The sequence below is a fragment of the Melospiza georgiana genome, chromosome 8 (genome assembly GCF_028018845.1).
Source record: "Melospiza georgiana isolate bMelGeo1 chromosome 8, bMelGeo1.pri, whole genome shotgun sequence".
Taxonomy (NCBI): domain Eukaryota; kingdom Metazoa; phylum Chordata; class Aves; order Passeriformes; family Passerellidae; genus Melospiza; species Melospiza georgiana.
Window position 1 is genome coordinate 33,204,886 of NC_080437.1, and position 16,825 is coordinate 33,221,710.

Sequence of the window (16,825 nt, forward strand, 5' to 3'; positions counted from 1 at the left end):
ATTGAAGGGGTTGAAGGGGGTCCTGCTGGCAGATGCATCTGAGGACCAAAGATGTAGACTGAGGGAAGACCCTGGTAAACCAGAGCAAGCTCAACAGAGCCCTGCAGGTGAGGTCCACTTAGGGTTTGTTACAAAAAATGGCATGAATTTACTTTTTATTCCTGACTTAATCCCATTTATGATGTGGGGTTTTTTTTGTGTACAAACAGCAGGGAAAAAACCTACAGTTTCAAATGGAGAACTAAGATATAATGATTTTTGAGACCAGGACTCTCTGCTGAAGAATTTATCAGAAAATCTACTGTGAATTTGCTGCTTCATCCTGCAATACCTTACAATCTGCCTAATCAAGCAATTACCTATTAAGAATAAATAAATAAAATTGGGATGGTTGAGGTAAAGAAACACATGTATTCACCAGTCTGGTTCCAAAGGTAACCCTGGGCCAGCACATACAGTTGAAGATAATGTATAATAAAGGGCTGGCATAGAGTTTCTTTTCTTCCTAGCAACACAAATTATCTAGGAAATGGAAACTTTATCGCTCCTCTGTAATCCTTCTGCAAAGATCAGTTAATCATAAAAAATATTGCCTAATAAATCAGACGCAGCATGGGCCAGGCTGACCTTGGGAGCCCAGTTTTTAGCAGAGTATAAAATCTAATGCTCAGTTTTACTGGGATCTCTTGACAAGATGGGTGCCACCAGGGACCTGCTGTGGTTATTCCTGATAAATGCAGCACTCCTGGATGCCAGCTCACCTAATCTACCCAAAAATTATTCTTCCCAAAAAGGTAGGAAAAAGGGTGTGTTACTTTGCTACTCTGGGTCTATACATGGCACTCAGAGGCCAGTTTAATCAACCCTTTGGAAAGATAGGAAGACAGATTGAAATTAGATAACATCAGGTTGTCTTATTAAAAATACAAACCAATCAATGCCACAATTAAGTATTATTTTTGTTGAAGTGAATTTAATGCGATGAAATTATCATTGTTTTGCAGTAGTGTCTTACAGCTAAGTTTGAATCAAATTTAAAAATAAATCTAGCAAGAAAGGACTGAGAGACCTTGTTCTTATAAATCTATGGCTTCCAGTATGGAATTATGAGGGATTGCAGTTTCTTCGGCTATAATGAATATTTGCTTTATAGTACTACTTGCAAATGCACGTGGAACCACTCAAAACTTATTTAGCTTGATATAATTTAGTGGGAAATGCTTATTTAGCTTTATATAATTTAATGGGAGTGCAACATAACGCCAGTTGCTGTGTTGTAGGGTGTCAGGAAGCCCCAGGTGTGTGCATTTTACTAACTTGGGACTTTCAGGCAGGTGGAATAAAAACCTGGGGACTGTAACAATCCAGCCTGCATATGTAAAAGTATAAAACAGTGTTTGGTTTCCACAGAAACCAATATTTAGTATTTCTAAGGACTTTCTAAACACTCTCAGTGTTTAAAAAAAGCTAAAACAACAAAAACCCAACAAATTAATAAAAAAGGTAAGACTCTCACTCCTCTTTCATAGAAAATATCTGAAGTCTTATGTTCCTGCTAGGAATTTCTTCTGACTCAGACACCTCTTTGTTCACTGTTTTTGTAGCTATAAAAAAGAAAAAAACCCTCATTATGTCCATGGGAATATTGGTGATAGAGGGTGCAATGCTAATTTTGCCCACTGCTTTTCAAAAGACTTGAATTATAAAAAGATAAACAAATGAAAACTAGTCCAAGGAAATTAGAATAAGAGACATTTAAATAATAAATAAGAGACATTTAAAACAATGAAATCATAGAACAGAGAAACCAAAAGGGTCTGATATCTGTCTCACTGCATAAAGTCACTTTCTATATATCTGGGAATTACCAAGTACTTTGTGTGTGCTACTCAGATAAAAGAGGCCTGAGAAAGACACAGCACTTGTATAATGCTGTATCAGATCATTTGCTCTGAATAAGCAGGTCACTGATTTATTTTTGCATTAAAATCATGAATACATTTATGCAAGTTTTCTTTGTTCTTGTTTTGGGGATTTTTATTACTCATTTAATTTTACAGATAAACCTGTGTATACAAACAACTGAAAGTACTGTGGTATTTCAAATTAGAAGCACATCTTTAACGGAGTTCCGAACATAATCTGTATTACTCATGACCAGGCACCTCTTCCTGTAAATTTTCAGCATTTCACTTTATCATGTTATCAGTAAGACTTTAATGCTTGGTTTATTGATCTCCCAGAAAATTCTGTCCATTCCTAGCAAATACACATTAAGAATTGCAACTAAAAAATTAAAGTATTAGTCAAAAATCCAAATTATTCTCTTTAGTCTGACCAGACATTAATCCAAGCATGCATGTATAAAAAGCAGGTTTGCTAGTTGGGAGATTTCCCTTCAGTTGTCTCTATTTGCATCCTTTTATTAATTGAAAAGATAATTTTGTGAGGCTACCACACCCTTGTGGAATATGACATTACTAATTATCTCTTATTTCACAGAGACCAGATCTTCGCTCTGCAACTGAGAAGATGCAGCTCTCTAGAGAAAAACATACCCGATATGAATTTGTTTGTCAGATGTATTGTAAATTAAATCTCTGAAAGCAGCCATGTACAACAAGAATCTGAAAGTAATGCACTCATGCAGTCAAAGAATTATAGAATTATTTATTTACAAGTTACAAGGCAATTTAAATAATCCTCTGGCTTAAACCTCCAAAAAGAAGAAGAGACAGTTTAAAACAGATGCTCAGAGACATGTCTGACCTGTAAAGTTGCCAGTGAAGGGAAATCCACAACATCTCAGGGCAACCAAAAAATTAGGGCTCATTTTATAGGAAAAAAGGGTTTTGAATACATGTCCAAAAATTCTTGGTTTCCTTACTCCTTCCACAAAAGATCAGCCTTGAGATTGACACATTGCTCTCCATCTCCAATTTGTCAGGGTTGGACCAAAATCCCTACCACTGGAAGGCAATTGATCATGGTTCTTCACCCACCAGGGACTCACCTGCTTCATCTCCCATCTCTCCATATGCCACAGGCACTGATACGTCCATGTTAATGTCCTCCATTCCTTCAGGTGAGTCTGAATCTCTGAAATTTCTGGCCAGTGCTTTTGAGGAAGCAATAATTCCTGCAGAGTTTGGGGTTTGGTTACCTCCATGGGACAGTAGAGCCCAGGAAAAGCACATGATAATTGAAGCCAAGGGTGGCACTCCTGGTGGCCTGAAACTTGTAGATGGCCAAGGTCCCAACAAGGGAAGGTGCCTGCTTGTGTCCTTGCTGGCTGGAATTTGGCAATGGGATGATGGTTATGTTTCTGGTTGATCCCACAATGAAAAACCACCCTGCTGACAAGCCCAAGCTCTCCATCTGCCATTGGACGGGGTGGCAGCACCATGCCCAGCACTGGGAGAAACCTGGTCATCCTACTTCATCCAACAGAGCCCTAATTGCTTCTTTCCTTTCCTCCCCTGCAGATGCCACCAGTGCCGCAGCCAGCCTGACCGCCTCTGCTCCTTCAGGTGAGTCTGAGTTTATCCTGGGTTTTCTGGCTGCTGCTTCCTGCAGAAACAATTAGTGCCTCAGAGTTTGGGATTTAGTCTTCTCCAAGGCAGAACAGAGCCTTGGAAAACCACAGCAGAATGCAGCTGAGACTGGGAGTCGTAGCAGCTTGAAATTCATAGAGCATTGCCCAGGGCCCCACAAGGAGAGGTACCTGCTTTTCATTTTTGTTGGCTGGAATTTGATGTGTGTTGGGAATGAGTGTAGAATTATGTTTCTGGTTGATCCCACAATGAAAGGCCACTGTGCTGACACCCTAAAGCTCTCAATCTCTCGTGATCCACGGTACCACCAAGAACCCCAGTCTTGGGAGTAACCTGGCCATGTTCCTTCATCCACCAGGAGCTCGCTTGCTACTTCTTCTTTCGTTCCTAGAGATGTAACAGACAAAGATCCGCACAAGTTAAAGTTAGCCATTCCTTCACATTTTTGTTGTCCACATATTTGTGGTGACTTCTATTCACTGAATAGTTAGTGGGGCAGAAGTTTGTGTTTAGTCTTCTCGCTCAAAGGGGAGAACACAACAGTTTAATACAGCCAAGACTGGGAGTTGTGGTGGCATGAAATTCATGGAGTGATTTGTCTGTGGCAAGAGAAAATGCCTTTGTGCTAAAATCTCTTCCCACGTTTTCCACACCTCCTTCTCTCCCAGGTGCCACCATCAGCCTGGTGAACGGCGGGAGCCGCTGCGAGGGTCGCGTGGAGATTTCCCACTCTGGGGGCCGGGGCACTGTCTGTGATGATGGCTGGGACCTGAGCGATGCCCAGGTGGTGTGCAGGCAGCTGGGATGTGGAGATGCTGTTTCTGCAACATCAGGGGCCTACTTTGGACAAGGCAGTGGCAGCATCTACCTGGACGATGTGAACTGTGCAGGCTGGGAGTCATCCATCTTCCAGTGCAGTCACCGTGGTTGGGGTGTCCACAATTGCGGCCACAATGAAGATGCTGGTGTTGTGTGTTCAGGTACAACGGGTTTGACTGCCTGCATACTATGAATTTTTCAGAGAGTGGTCTGAATTAGCTGGAATTAGATGATTTGTTGGGGATGAGGGCAGGGTCATATTTTTGGTTGCTCCCACCATGAGAGACCATTCTGGTGACACTCCTAGGCTCACCATGGCCCGTGTGCCAAGCTGGCAGCAACGTGTCCAGCACTGGGAGAAAGGCAGGCGTGGATCCTCATCCAACAGGCCTCACCGGCCTCTTTCTTTTCCTCCCCTACAGATGCTGCCAACATAACTACAGACAACCCCTTCATCTCTAATTCTTCAGGTGGGTCTGAATTTCTCCTGCGCTTTCTGGCTGCTGCTTTCTGCAGAAACAATTAGTGCCTCAGTGGTTGGGGCTTAGTCTCCTCTAAGGGAGAGCAGAGCTTGGGAAAAGCACAGCAGAATACAGCTGTGACTGAGAGCTGCAATGGGATCAGAATCACCCACCTTAAAGTGCAGCCACAGTGGCTGGGGCGTCCACAATTGTGGCCACAGTGAAGATGCTGGTGTTGTGTGCTCAGGTACCACTGGTATGGCTGCCTGCAGGCTGGGACTCTTTCAGGCAGTGTCCCCTCCTGGCTGGATATGGATGTGTGATGGGGATTATGTTTTTGGTTGGTCCCTCCTTGAGAGACCATTCTGCTGACATGCCCAGGCTCTCCATTGCCCATGTGCCAAGCTGGCAGCAACGTGCCCAGCACTGGGAGAAAGGCAGACATGGATCTCCATCCAACAGGCCTCACCTGCCTTTTTCATTCCTTTCCTCCCAAACAGATGCTGCAAGAATAACGACAGAGAGCCCCATCTCCATTCCTTCAGGTGAGTCTGAATTTCTCCTGGTTTTTCTGGCTGGTGCTTTTCACAGAAACAAGTAGTGCCCTAGGGATGGATGACTGGTTTTCTCCGTAGGAGAGGAGAAACCAGGAAAAGCAGTTTAATACAGCCGAGATTGGGAGTTGTGGTGGCCTGAAATTCATGGAGTGATTTGTCTGTGGCAAGAGAAAATGCCTTTGTGCTAAAATCTCTTCCCACGTTTTCCACACCTCCTTCTCTCCCAGGTGCCACCATCAGCCTGGTGAACGGCGGGAGCCGCTGCGAGGGTCGCGTGGAGATTTCCCACTCTGGGGGCCGGGGCACTGTCTGTGATGATGACTGGGACCTGAGCGATGCCCAGGTGGTGTGCAGGCAGCTGGGATGTGGAGATGCTGTTTCTGCAACATCAGGGGCCTCCTTTGGACAAGGCAGTGGCAGCATCTACCTGGATGATGTGAACTGCACAGGCTGGGAGTCATCCATCTTCCAGTGCAGCCACCGTGGTTGGGGCGTCCACAATTGCGGCCACAATGAAGATGCTGGTGTTGTGTGTTCAGGTACCACGGGTTTCACTGCCTGCATGCTTGGACTCATTCAGAAAGTGACCTTTCATGGCTGGGGATAGGTGAGGGATTGTGTTTTTGGTGCATCCCACCATGGGGACTGTTTCGCGTACACCCCCGGGCTCTCCATGGCCCCTGTGCCAAGCTGGCAGCAACGTGCCCAGCACTGGGAGAAAGGCAAACATGGATCTCCATCCAACAGGCCTCACCTGCCTCTTTCCTTTCCTCCCCTACAGCTGCCAGAAGCACAACTACATTCAGCCCCATCTCCGTTCCTTCAGGTGGGTCTGAATTTCTCCTGCTTTTTATGGCCATTGCTTCTTGCAGAAACAAGTAGTTCCTAAGAGTTTGATGTGTGCTTTTCTCCATAAGAGAGGAGAGGGCAGGAAAAGCAGTTTAATACAGCTGAGATTGGGAGTTGTGGTGGCCTGAAATTCATAGAGTGATTTCTCTCTGTGGCAGGAGATAATGCCTTTGTGCTAAAATCTCTTCCCACATTTTCCACACCTCCTTCTCTCCCAGGTGCCACCATCAGCCTGGTGAACGGCGGGAGCCGCTGCGAGGGTCGCGTGGAGATTTCCCACTCTGGGGGCCGGGGCACTGTCTGTGATGATGGCTGGGACCTGAGCGATGCCCAGGTGGTGTGCAGGCAGCTGGGATGTGGAGATGCTGTTTCTGCAACATCAGGGGCCTACTTTGGACAAGGCAGTGGCAGCATCTACCTGGACGATGTGAACTGTGCAGGCTGGGAGTCATCCATCTTCCAGTGCAGTCACCGTGGTTGGGGCGTCCACAATTGCGGCCACAGTGAAGATGCTGGTGTTGTGTGTTCAGGTACCACGGGTTTCACTGCCTGCATGCTTGGACTCATTCAGAAAGTGACCTTCCATGGCTGGGGATAGGTGAGGGATTGTGTTTTTGGTGCATCCCACCATGGGGACTGTTTCGCGTACACCCCCGGGCTCTCCATGGCTCCTGTGCCAAGCTGGCAGCAACGTGCCCAGCACTGGGAGAAAGGCAAACATGGATCTCCATCCAACAGGCCTCACCTGCCTCTTTCCTTTCCTCCCCTACAGCTGCCACAAGCACAACTACATTCAGCCCCATCTCCGTTCCTTCAGGTGGGTCTGAATTTCTCCTGTTTTTTATGGCCATTGCTTCTTGCAGAAACAAGTAGTTCCTCAGAGTTTGATGTGTGCTTTTCTCCATAAGAGAGGAGAGGGCAGGAAAAGCAGTTTAATACAGCTGAGATTGGGAGTTGTGGTGGCCTGAAATTCATAGAGTGATTTCTCTCTGTGGTAAGAGGAAATGCCTTTGTGCTAAAATCTCTTCCCACGTTTTCCACACCTCCTTCTCTCCCAGGTGCCACCATCAGCCTGGTGAACGGCGGGAGCCGCTGCGAGGGTCGCGTGGAGATTTCCCACTCTGGGGGCCGGGGCACTGTCTGTGATGATGACTGGGACCTGAGCGATGCCCAGGTGGTGTGCAGGCAGCTGGGATGTGGAGATGCGGTTTCTGCAACATCAGGGGCCTCCTTTGGACAAGGCAGTGGCAGCATCTACCTGGACGATGTGAACTGTGCAGGCTGGGAGTCATCCATCTTCCAGTGCAGCCACCGTGGTTGGGGCGTCCACAATTGTGGCCACAGTGAAGATGCTGGTGTTGTGTGCTCAGGTACCACTGGTATGGCTGCCTGCAGGCTGGGACTCTTTCAGGCAGTGTCCCCTCCTGGCTGGATATGGATGTGTGATGGGGATTATGTTTTTGGTTGGTCCCTCCTTGAGAGACCATTCTGCTGACATGCCCAGGCTCTCCATTGCCCATGTGCCAAGCTGGCAGCAACGTGCCCAGCACTGGGAGAAAGGCAGACATGGATCTCCATCCAACAGGCCTCACCTGCCTTTTTCATTCCTTTCCTCCCAAACAGATGCTGCAAGAATAACTACAGAGAGCCCCATCTCCATTCCTTCAGGTGAGTCTGAATTTCTCCTGGTTTTTCTGGCTGGTGCTTTTCACAGAAACAAGTAGTGCCTCAGAGTTGGATGTCTGGTTTTCTCCGTAGGAGAGGAGAAACCAGGAAAAGCAGTTTAATATAGCCGAGACTGGGAGTTGTGGTGGCCTGAAATTCATGGAGTGATTTGTCTGTGGCAAGAGAAAATGCCTTTGTGCTAAAATCTCTTCCCAAGTTTTCCACACCTCCTTCTCTCCCAGGTGCCACCATCAGCCTGGTGAACGGCGGGAGCCGCTGCGAGGGTCGCGTGGAGATTTCCCACTCTGGGGGCCGGGGCACTGTCTGTGATGATGACTGGGACCTGAGCGATGCCCAGGTGGTGTGCAGGCAGCTGGGATGTGGAGATGCTGTTTCTGCAACATCAGGGGCCTACTTTGGACAAGGCAGTGGCAGCATCTACCTGGATGATGTGAACTGTGCAGGCTGGGAGTCATCCATCTTCCAGTGCAGTCACCGTGGTTGGGGCGTCCACAATTGCGGCCACAATGAAGATGCTGGTGTTGTGTGCTCAGGTACCACGGGTTTCACTGCCTGCATGCTTGGACTCATTCAGAAAGTGACCTTTCATGGCTGGGGATAGGTGAGGGATTGTGTTTTTGGTGTATCCCACCATGGGGACTGTTTCGCGTACACCCCCGGGCTCTCCATGGCCCCTGTGCCAAGCTGGCAGCAACGTGCCCAGCACTGGGAGAAAGGCAAACATGGATCTCCATCCAACAGGCCTCACCTGCCTCTTTCCTTTCCTCCCCTACAGCTGCCAGAAGCACAACTACATTCAGCCCCATCTCCGTTCCTTCAGGTGGGTCTGAATTTCTCCTGTTTTTTATGGCCATTGCTTCTTGCAGAAACAAGTAGTTCCTCAGAGTTTGATGTGTGCTTTTCTCCATAGGAGTGGAGAGGGCAGGAAAAGCAGTTTAATACAGCTGAGATTGGGAGTTGTGGTGGCCTGAAATTCATAGAGTGATTTCTCTCTGTGGTAAGAGGAAATGCCTTTGTGCTAAAATCTCTTCCCATGTTTTCCACACCTCCTTCTCTCCCAGGTGCCACCATCAGCCTGGTGAACGGCGGGAGCCGCTGCGAGGGTCGCGTGGAGATTTCCCACTCTGGGGGCCGGGGCACTGTCTGTGATGATGACTGGGACCTGAGCGATGCCCAGGTGGTGTGCAGGCAGCTGGGATGTGGAGATGCTGTTTCTGCAACATCAGGGGCCTACTTTGGACAAGGCAGTGGCAGCATCTACCTGGACGATGTGAACTGTGCAGGCTGGGAGTCATCCATCTTCCAGTGCAGCCACCGTGGTTGGGGCGTCCACAATTGTGGCCACAGTGAAGATGCTGGTGTTGTGTGCTCAGGTACCACTGGTTTGACTGCCTGCATACTATGAATTTTTCAGAGAGTGGTCTGAATTAGCTGGAATTAGATGATTTGTTGGGGATGAGGGCAGGGTCATATTTTTGGTTGCTCCCACCATGAGAGACCATTCTGGTGACACTCCTAGGCTCTCCATGGCCCGTGTGCCAAGCTGGCAGCAACGTGTCCAGCACTGGGAGAAAGGCAGGCGTGGATCCTCATCCAACAGGCCTCACCGGCCTCTTTCTTTTCCTCCCCTACAGATGCTGCCAACATAACTACAGACAACCCCTTCATCTCTAATTCTTCAGGTGGGTCTGAATTTCTCCTGCGCTTTCTGGCTGCTGCTTTCTGCAGAAACAATTAGTGCCTCAGTGGTTGGGGCTTAGTCTCCTCTAAGGGAGAGCAGAGCTTGGGAAAAGCACAGCAGAATACAGCTGTGACTGAGAGCTGCAATGGGATCAGAATCACCCGCCTTAAAGTGCAGCCACAGTGGCTGGGGCGTCCACAATTGTGGCCACAGTGAAGATGCTGGTGTTGTGTGCTCAGGTACCACTGGTATGGCTGCCTGCAGGCTGGGAACTCTTTCAGGCAGTGTCCCCTCCTGGCTGGATATGGATGTGTGATGGGGATTATGTTTTTGGTTGGTCCCTCCTTGAGAGACCATTCTGCTGACATGCCCAGGCTCTCCATTGCCCATGTGCCAAGCTGGCAGCAACGTGCCCAGCACTGGGAGAAAGGCAGACATGGATCTCCATCCAACAGGCCTCACCTGCCTTTTTCATTCCTTTCCTCCCAAACAGATGCTGCAAGAATAACTACAGAGAGCCCCATCTCCATTCCTTCAGGTGAGTCTGAATTTCTCCTGGTTTTTCTGGCTGGTGCTTTTCACAGAAACAAGTAGTGCCTCAGAGTTGGATGTCTGGTTTTCTCCGTAGGAGAGGAGAAACCAGGAAAAGCAGTTTAATATAGCCGAGACTGGGAGTTGTGGTGGCCTGAAATTCATGGAGTGATTTGTCTGTGGCAAGAGAAAATGCCTTTGTGCTAAAATCTCTTCCCACGTTTTCCACACCTCCTTCTCTCCCAGGTGCCACCATCAGCCTGGTGAACGGCGGGAGCCGCTGCGAGGGTCGCGTGGAGATTTCCCACTCTGGGGGCCGGGGCACTGTCTGTGATGATGGCTGGGACATGAGCGATGCCCAGGTGGTGTGCAGGCAGCTGGGATGTGGAGATGCTGTTTCTGCAACATCAGGGGCCTCCTTTGGACAAGGCAGTGGCAGCATCTACCTGGACGATGTGAACTGTGCAGGCTGGGAGTCATCCATCTTCCAGTGCAGCCACCGTGGTTGGGGCGTCCACAATTGCGGCCACAATGAAGATGCTGGTGTTGTGTGTTCAGGTACCACGGGTTTCACTGCCTGCATGCTTGGACTCATTCAGAAAGTGACCTTTCATGGCTGGGGATAGGTGTGGGATTGTGTTTTTGGTGTATCCCACCATGGGGACTGTTTCGCGTACACCCCCGGGCTCTCCATGGCCCCTGTGCCAAGCTGGCAGCAACGTGCCCAGCACTGGGAGAAAGGCAAACATGGATCTCCATCCAACAGGCCTCACCTGCCTCTTTCCTTTCCTCCCCTACAGCTGCCAGAAGCACAACTACATTCAGCCCCATCTCCGTTCCTTCAGGTGGGTCTGAATTTCTCCTGTTTTTTATGGCCATTGCTTCTTGCAGAAAGAAGTAGTTCCTCAGAGTTTGATGTCTCGTTTTCTCCATAGGAGTGGAGAGGGCAGGAAAAGCAGTTTAATACAGCTGAGATTGGGAGTTGTGGTGGCCTGAAATTCATAGAGTGATTTCTCTCTGTGGTAAGAGGAAATGCCTTTGTGCTAAAATCTCTTCCCACGTTTTCCACACCTCCTTCTCTCCCAGGTGCCACCATCAGCCTGGTGAACGGCGGGAGCCGCTGCGAGGGTCGCGTGGAGATTTCCCACTCTGGGGGCCGGGGCACTGTCTGTGATGATGACTGGGACCTGAGCGATGCCCAGGTGGTGTGCAGGCAGCTGGGATGTGGAGATGCTGTTTCTGCAACATCAGGGGCCTACTTTGGACAAGGCAGTGGCAGCATCTACCTGGACGATGTGAACTGTGCAGGCTGGGAGTCATCCATCTTCCAGTGCAGCCACCGTGGTTGGGGCGTCCACAATTGTGGCCACAGTGAAGATGCTGGTGTTGTGTGTTCAGGTACAACGGGTTTGACTGCCTGCATACTATGAATTTTTCAGAGAGTGGTCTGAATTAGCTGGAATTAGATGATTTGTTGGGGATGAGGGCAGGGTCATATTTTTGGTTGCTCCCACCATGAGAGACCATTCTGGTGACACTCCTAGGCTCTCCATGGCCCGTGTGCCAAGCTGGCAGCAACGTGTCCAGCACTGGGAGAAAGGCAGGCGTGGATCCTCATCCAACAGGCCTCACCGGCCTCTTTCTTTTCCTCCCCTACAGATGCTGCCAACATAACTACAGACAACCCCTTCATCTCTAATTCTTCAGGTGGGTCTGAATTTCTCCTGCGCTTTCTGGCTGCTGCTTTCTGCAGAAACAATTAGTGCCTCAGTGGTTGGGGCTTAGTCTCCTCTAAGGGAGAGCAGAGCTTGGGAAAAGCACAGCAGAATACAGCTGTGACTGAGAGCTGCAATGGGATCAGAATCACCCGCCTTAAAGTGCAGCCACAGTGGCTGGGGCGTCCACAATTGTGGCCACAGTGAAGATGCTGGTGTTGTGTGCTCAGGTACCACTGGTATGGCTGCCTGCAGGCTGGGAACTCTTTCAGGCAGTGTCCCCTCCTGGCTGGATATGGATGTGTGATGGGGATTATGTTTTTGGTTGGTCCCTCCTTGAGAGACCATTCTGCTGACATGCCCAGGCTCTCCATTGCCCATGTGCCAAGCTGGCAGCAACGTGCCCAGCACTGGGAGAAAGGCAGACATGGATCTCCATCCAACAGGCCTCACCTGCCTTTTTCATTCCTTTCCTCCCAAACAGATGCTGCAAGAATAACTACAGAGAGCCCCATCTCCATTCCTTCAGGTGAGTCTGAATTTCTCCTGGTTTTTCTGGCTGGTGCTTTTCACAGAAACAAGTAGTGCCTCAGAGTTGGATGTCTGGTTTTCTCCGTAGGAGAGGAGAAACCAGGAAAAGCAGTTTAATATAGCCGAGACTGGGAGTTGTGGTGGCCTGAAATTCATGGAGTGATTTGTCTGTGGCAAGAGAAAATGCCTTTGTGCTAAAATCTCTTCCCACGTTTTCCACACCTCCTTCTCTCCCAGGTGCCACCATCAGCCTGGTGAACGGCGGGAGCCGCTGCGAGGGTCGCGTGGAGATTTCCCACTCTGGGGGCCGGGGCACTGTCTGTGATGATGGCTGGGACATGAGCGATGCCCAGGTGGTGTGCAGGCAGCTGGGATGTGGAGATGCTGTTTCTGCAACATCAGGGGCCTCCTTTGGACAAGGCAGTGGCAGCATCTACCTGGACGATGTGAACTGCACAGGCTGGGAGTCATCCATCTTCCAGTGCAGCCACCGTGGTTGGGGCGTCCACAATTGCGGCCACAATGAAGATGCTGGTATTGTGTGTTCAGGTACCACGGGTTTCACTGCCTGCATGCTTGGACTCATTCAGAAAGTGACCTTTCATGGCTGGGGATAGGTGGGGGATTGTGTTTTAGGTGTATCCCACCATGGGGACTGTTTCGCGTACACCCCTGGGCTCTCCATTGCCTATGTGCCAAGCTGGCAGCAACGTGCCCAGCACTGGGAGAAAGGCAAACATGGATCTCCATCCAACAGGCCTCACCTGCCTCTTTCCTTTCCTCCCCTACAGCTGCCACAAGCACAACTACATTCAGCCCCATCTCCGTTCCTTCAGGTGGGTCTGAATTTCTCCTGTTTTTTATGGCCATTGCTTCTTGCAGAAACAAGTAGTTCCTCAGAGTTTGATGTGTGCTTTTCTCCATAAGAGAGGAGAGGGCAGGAAAAGCAGTTTAATACAGCTGAGATTGGGAGTTGTGGTGGCCTGAAATTCATAGAGTGATTTCTCTCTGTGGTAAGAGGAAATGCCTTTGTGCTAAAATCTCTTCCCACGTTTTCCACACCTCCTTCTCTCCCAGGTGCCACCATCAGCCTGGTGAACGGCGGGAGCCGCTGCGAGGGTCGCGTGGAGATTTCCCACTCTGGGGGCCGGGGCACTGTCTGTGATGATGACTGGGACCTGAGCGATGCCCAGGTGGTGTGCAGGCAGCTGGGATGTGGAGATGCGGTTTCTGCAACATCAGGGGCCTCCTTTGGACAAGGCAGTGGCAGCATCTACCTGGACGATGTGAACTGTGCAGGCTGGGAGTCATCCATCTTCCAGTGCAGCCACCGTGGTTGGGGCGTCCACAATTGTGGCCACAGTGAAGATGCTGGTGTTGTGTGTTCAGGTACAACGGGTTTGACTGCCTGCATACTATGAATTTTTCAGAGAGTGGTCTGAATTAGCTGGAATTAGATGATTTGTTGGGGATGAGGGCAGGGTCATATTTTTGGTTGCTCCCACCATGAGAGACCATTCTGGTGACACTCCTAGGCTCTCCATGGCCCGTGTGCCAAGCTGGCAGCAACGTGTCCAGCACTGGGAGAAAGGCAGGCGTGGATCCTCATCCAACAGGCCTCACCGGCCTCTTTCTTTTCCTCCCCTACAGATGCTGCCAACATAACTACAGACAACCCCTTCATCTCTAATTCTTCAGGTGGGTCTGAATTTCTCCTGCGCTTTCTGGCTGCTGCTTTCTGCAGAAACAATTAGTGCCTCAGTGGTTGGGGCTTAGTCTCCTCTAAGGGAGAGCAGAGCTTGGGAAAAGCACAGCAGAATACAGCTGTGACTGAGAGCTGCAATGGGATCAGAATCACCCACCTTAAAGTGCAGCCACAGTGGCTGGGGCGTCCACAATTGTGGCCACAGTGAAGATGCTGGTGTTGTGTGCTCAGGTACCACTGGTATGGCTGCCTGCAGGCTGGGACTCTTTCAGGCAGTGTCCCCTCCTGGCTGGATATGGATGTGTGATGGGGATTATGTTTTTGGTTGGTCCCTCCTTGAGAGACCATTCTGCTGACATGCCCAGGCTCTCCATTGCCCATGTGCCAAGCTGGCAGCAACGTGCCCAGCACTGGGAGAAAGGCAGACATGGATCTCCATCCAACAGGCCTCACCTGCCTTTTTCATTCCTTTCCTCCCAAACAGATGCTGCAAGAATAACTACAGAGAGCCCCATCTCCATTCCTTCAGGTGAGTCTGAATTTCTCCTGGTTTTTCTGGCTGGTGCTTTTCACAGAAACAAGTAGTGCCTCAGAGTTGGATGTCTGGTTTTCTCCGTAGGAGAGGAGAAACCAGGAAAAGCAGTTTAATATAGCCGAGACTGGGAGTTGTGGTGGCCTGAAATTCATGGAGTGATTTGTCTGTGGCAAGAGAAAATGCCTTTGTGCTAAAATCTCTTCCCAAGTTTTCCACACCTCCTTCTCTCCCAGGTGCCACCATCAGCCTGGTGAACGGCGGGAGCCGCTGCGAGGGTCGCGTGGAGATTTCCCACTCTGGGGGCCGGGGCACTGTCTGTGATGATGACTGGGACCTGAGCGATGCCCAGGTGGTGTGCAGGCAGCTGGGATGTGGAGATGCTGTTTCTGCAACATCAGGGGCCTACTTTGGACAAGGCAGTGGCAGCATCTACCTGGATGATGTGAACTGTGCAGGCTGGGAGTCATCCATCTTCCAGTGCAGCCACCGTGGCTGGGGCGTCCACAATTGCGGCCACAATGAAGATGCTGGTGTTGTGTGTTCAGGTACCACGGGTTTCACTGCCTGCATGCTTGGACTCATTCAGAAAGTGACCTTTCATGGCTGGGGATAGGTGAGGGATTGTGTTTTTGGTGTATCCCACCATGGGGACTGTTTCGCGTACACCCCCGGGCTCTCCATGGCCCCTGTGCCAAGCTGGCAGCAACGTGCCCAGCACTGGGAGAAAGGCAAACATGGATCTCCATCCAACAGGCCTCACCTGCCTCTTTCCTTTCCTCCCCTACAGCTGCCAGAAGCACAACTACATTCAGCCCCATCTCCGTTCCTTCAGGTGGGTCTGAATTTCTCCTGTTTTTTATGGCCATTGCTTCTTGCAGAAAGAAGTAGTTCCTCAGAGTTTGATGTCTCGTTTTCTCCATAGGAGTGGAGAGGGCAGGAAAAGCAGTTTAATACAGCTGAGATTGGGAGTTGTGGTGGCCTGAAATTCATAGAGTGATTTCTCTCTGTGGTAAGAGGAAATGCCTTTGTGCTAAAATCTCTTCCCACGTTTTCCACACCTCCTTCTCTCCCAGGTGCCACCATCAGCCTGGTGAACGGCGGGAGCCGCTGCGAGGGTCGCGTGGAGATTTCCCACTCTGGGGGCCGGGGCACTGTCTGTGATGATGACTGGGACCTGAGCGATGCCCAGGTGGTGTGCAGGCAGCTGGGATGTGGAGATGCTGTTTCTGCAACATCAGGGGCCTACTTTGGACAAGGCAGTGGCAGCATCTACCTGGACGATGTGAACTGTGCAGGCTGGGAGTCATCCATCTTCCAGTGCAGCCACCGTGGTTGGGGCGTCCACAATTGTGGCCACAGTGAAGATGCTGGTGTTGTGTGCTCAGGTACCACTGGTTTGACTGCCTGCATACTATGAATTTTTCAGAGAGTGGTCTGAATTAGCTGGAATTAGATGATTTGTTGGGGATGAGGGCAGGGTCATATTTTTGGTTGCTCCCACCATGAGAGACCATTCTGGTGACACTCCTAGGCTCTCCATGGCCCGTGTGCCAAGCTGGCAGCAACGTGTCCAGCACTGGGAGAAAGGCAGGCGTGGATCCTCATCCAACAGGCCTCACCGGCCTCTTTCTTTTCCTCCCCTACAGATGCTGCCAACATAACTACAGACAACCCCTTCATCTCTAATTCTTCAGGTGGGTCTGAATTTCTCCTGCGCTTTCTGGCTGCTGCTTTCTGCAGAAACAATTAGTGCCTCAGTGGTTGGGGCTTAGTCTCCTCTAAGGGAGAGCAGAGCTTGGGAAAAGCACAGCAGAATACAGCTGTGACTGAGAGCTGCAATGGGATCAGAATCACCCGCCTTAAAGTGCAGCCACAGTGGCTGGGGCGTCCACAATTGTGGCCACAGTGAAGATGCTGGTGTTGTGTGCTCAGGTACCACTGGTATGGCTGCCTGCAGGCTGGGAACTCTTTCAGGCAGTGTCCCCTCCTGGCTGGATATGGATGTGTGATGGGGATTATGTTTTTGGTTGGTCCCTCCTTGAGAGACCATTCTGCTGACATGCCCAGGCTCTCCATTGCCCATGTGCCAAGCTGGCAGCAACGTGCCCAGCACTGGGAGAAAGGCAGACATGGATCTCCATCCAACAGGCCTCACCTGCCTTTTTCATTCCTTTCCTCCCAAACAGATGCTGCAAGAATAA

The 16,825-nt window shown here is 50.1% G+C and overlaps 1 protein-coding gene across 1 annotated transcript in view; it reads left to right on the forward strand.

The window, feature by feature from the left end:
* Nucleotides 1-3,060: 3,060 nt before the first annotated feature.
* The window catches only part of DMBT1 (deleted in malignant brain tumors 1), a 96,850-nt gene continuing 83,085 nt past the window's right edge, over nucleotides 3,061-16,825 (forward strand). The window contains exons 1-21 of the mRNA XM_058029701.1: nucleotides 3,061-3,085; nucleotides 3,486-3,530; nucleotides 4,223-4,565; nucleotides 5,575-5,951; nucleotides 6,402-6,776; nucleotides 7,287-7,619; nucleotides 8,148-8,459; nucleotides 8,931-9,308; nucleotides 10,385-10,717; nucleotides 11,225-11,536; nucleotides 11,798-11,845; nucleotides 12,338-12,382; nucleotides 12,622-12,918; nucleotides 13,176-13,220; nucleotides 13,462-13,719; nucleotides 14,035-14,082; nucleotides 14,574-14,618; nucleotides 14,858-15,178; nucleotides 15,211-15,213; nucleotides 15,698-16,018; nucleotides 16,051-16,053. Of these exons, the coding sequence (XP_057885684.1) occupies nucleotides 3,061-3,085; nucleotides 3,486-3,530; nucleotides 4,223-4,565; nucleotides 5,575-5,951; nucleotides 6,402-6,776; nucleotides 7,287-7,619; nucleotides 8,148-8,459; nucleotides 8,931-9,308; nucleotides 10,385-10,717; nucleotides 11,225-11,536; nucleotides 11,798-11,845; nucleotides 12,338-12,382; nucleotides 12,622-12,918; nucleotides 13,176-13,220; nucleotides 13,462-13,719; nucleotides 14,035-14,082; nucleotides 14,574-14,618; nucleotides 14,858-15,178; nucleotides 15,211-15,213; nucleotides 15,698-16,018; nucleotides 16,051-16,053 (4,267 nt within the window). The remainder of the gene's footprint in view (nucleotides 3,086-3,485; nucleotides 3,531-4,222; nucleotides 4,566-5,574; nucleotides 5,952-6,401; nucleotides 6,777-7,286; nucleotides 7,620-8,147; nucleotides 8,460-8,930; nucleotides 9,309-10,384; nucleotides 10,718-11,224; nucleotides 11,537-11,797; nucleotides 11,846-12,337; nucleotides 12,383-12,621; nucleotides 12,919-13,175; nucleotides 13,221-13,461; nucleotides 13,720-14,034; nucleotides 14,083-14,573; nucleotides 14,619-14,857; nucleotides 15,179-15,210; nucleotides 15,214-15,697; nucleotides 16,019-16,050; nucleotides 16,054-16,825) is intronic.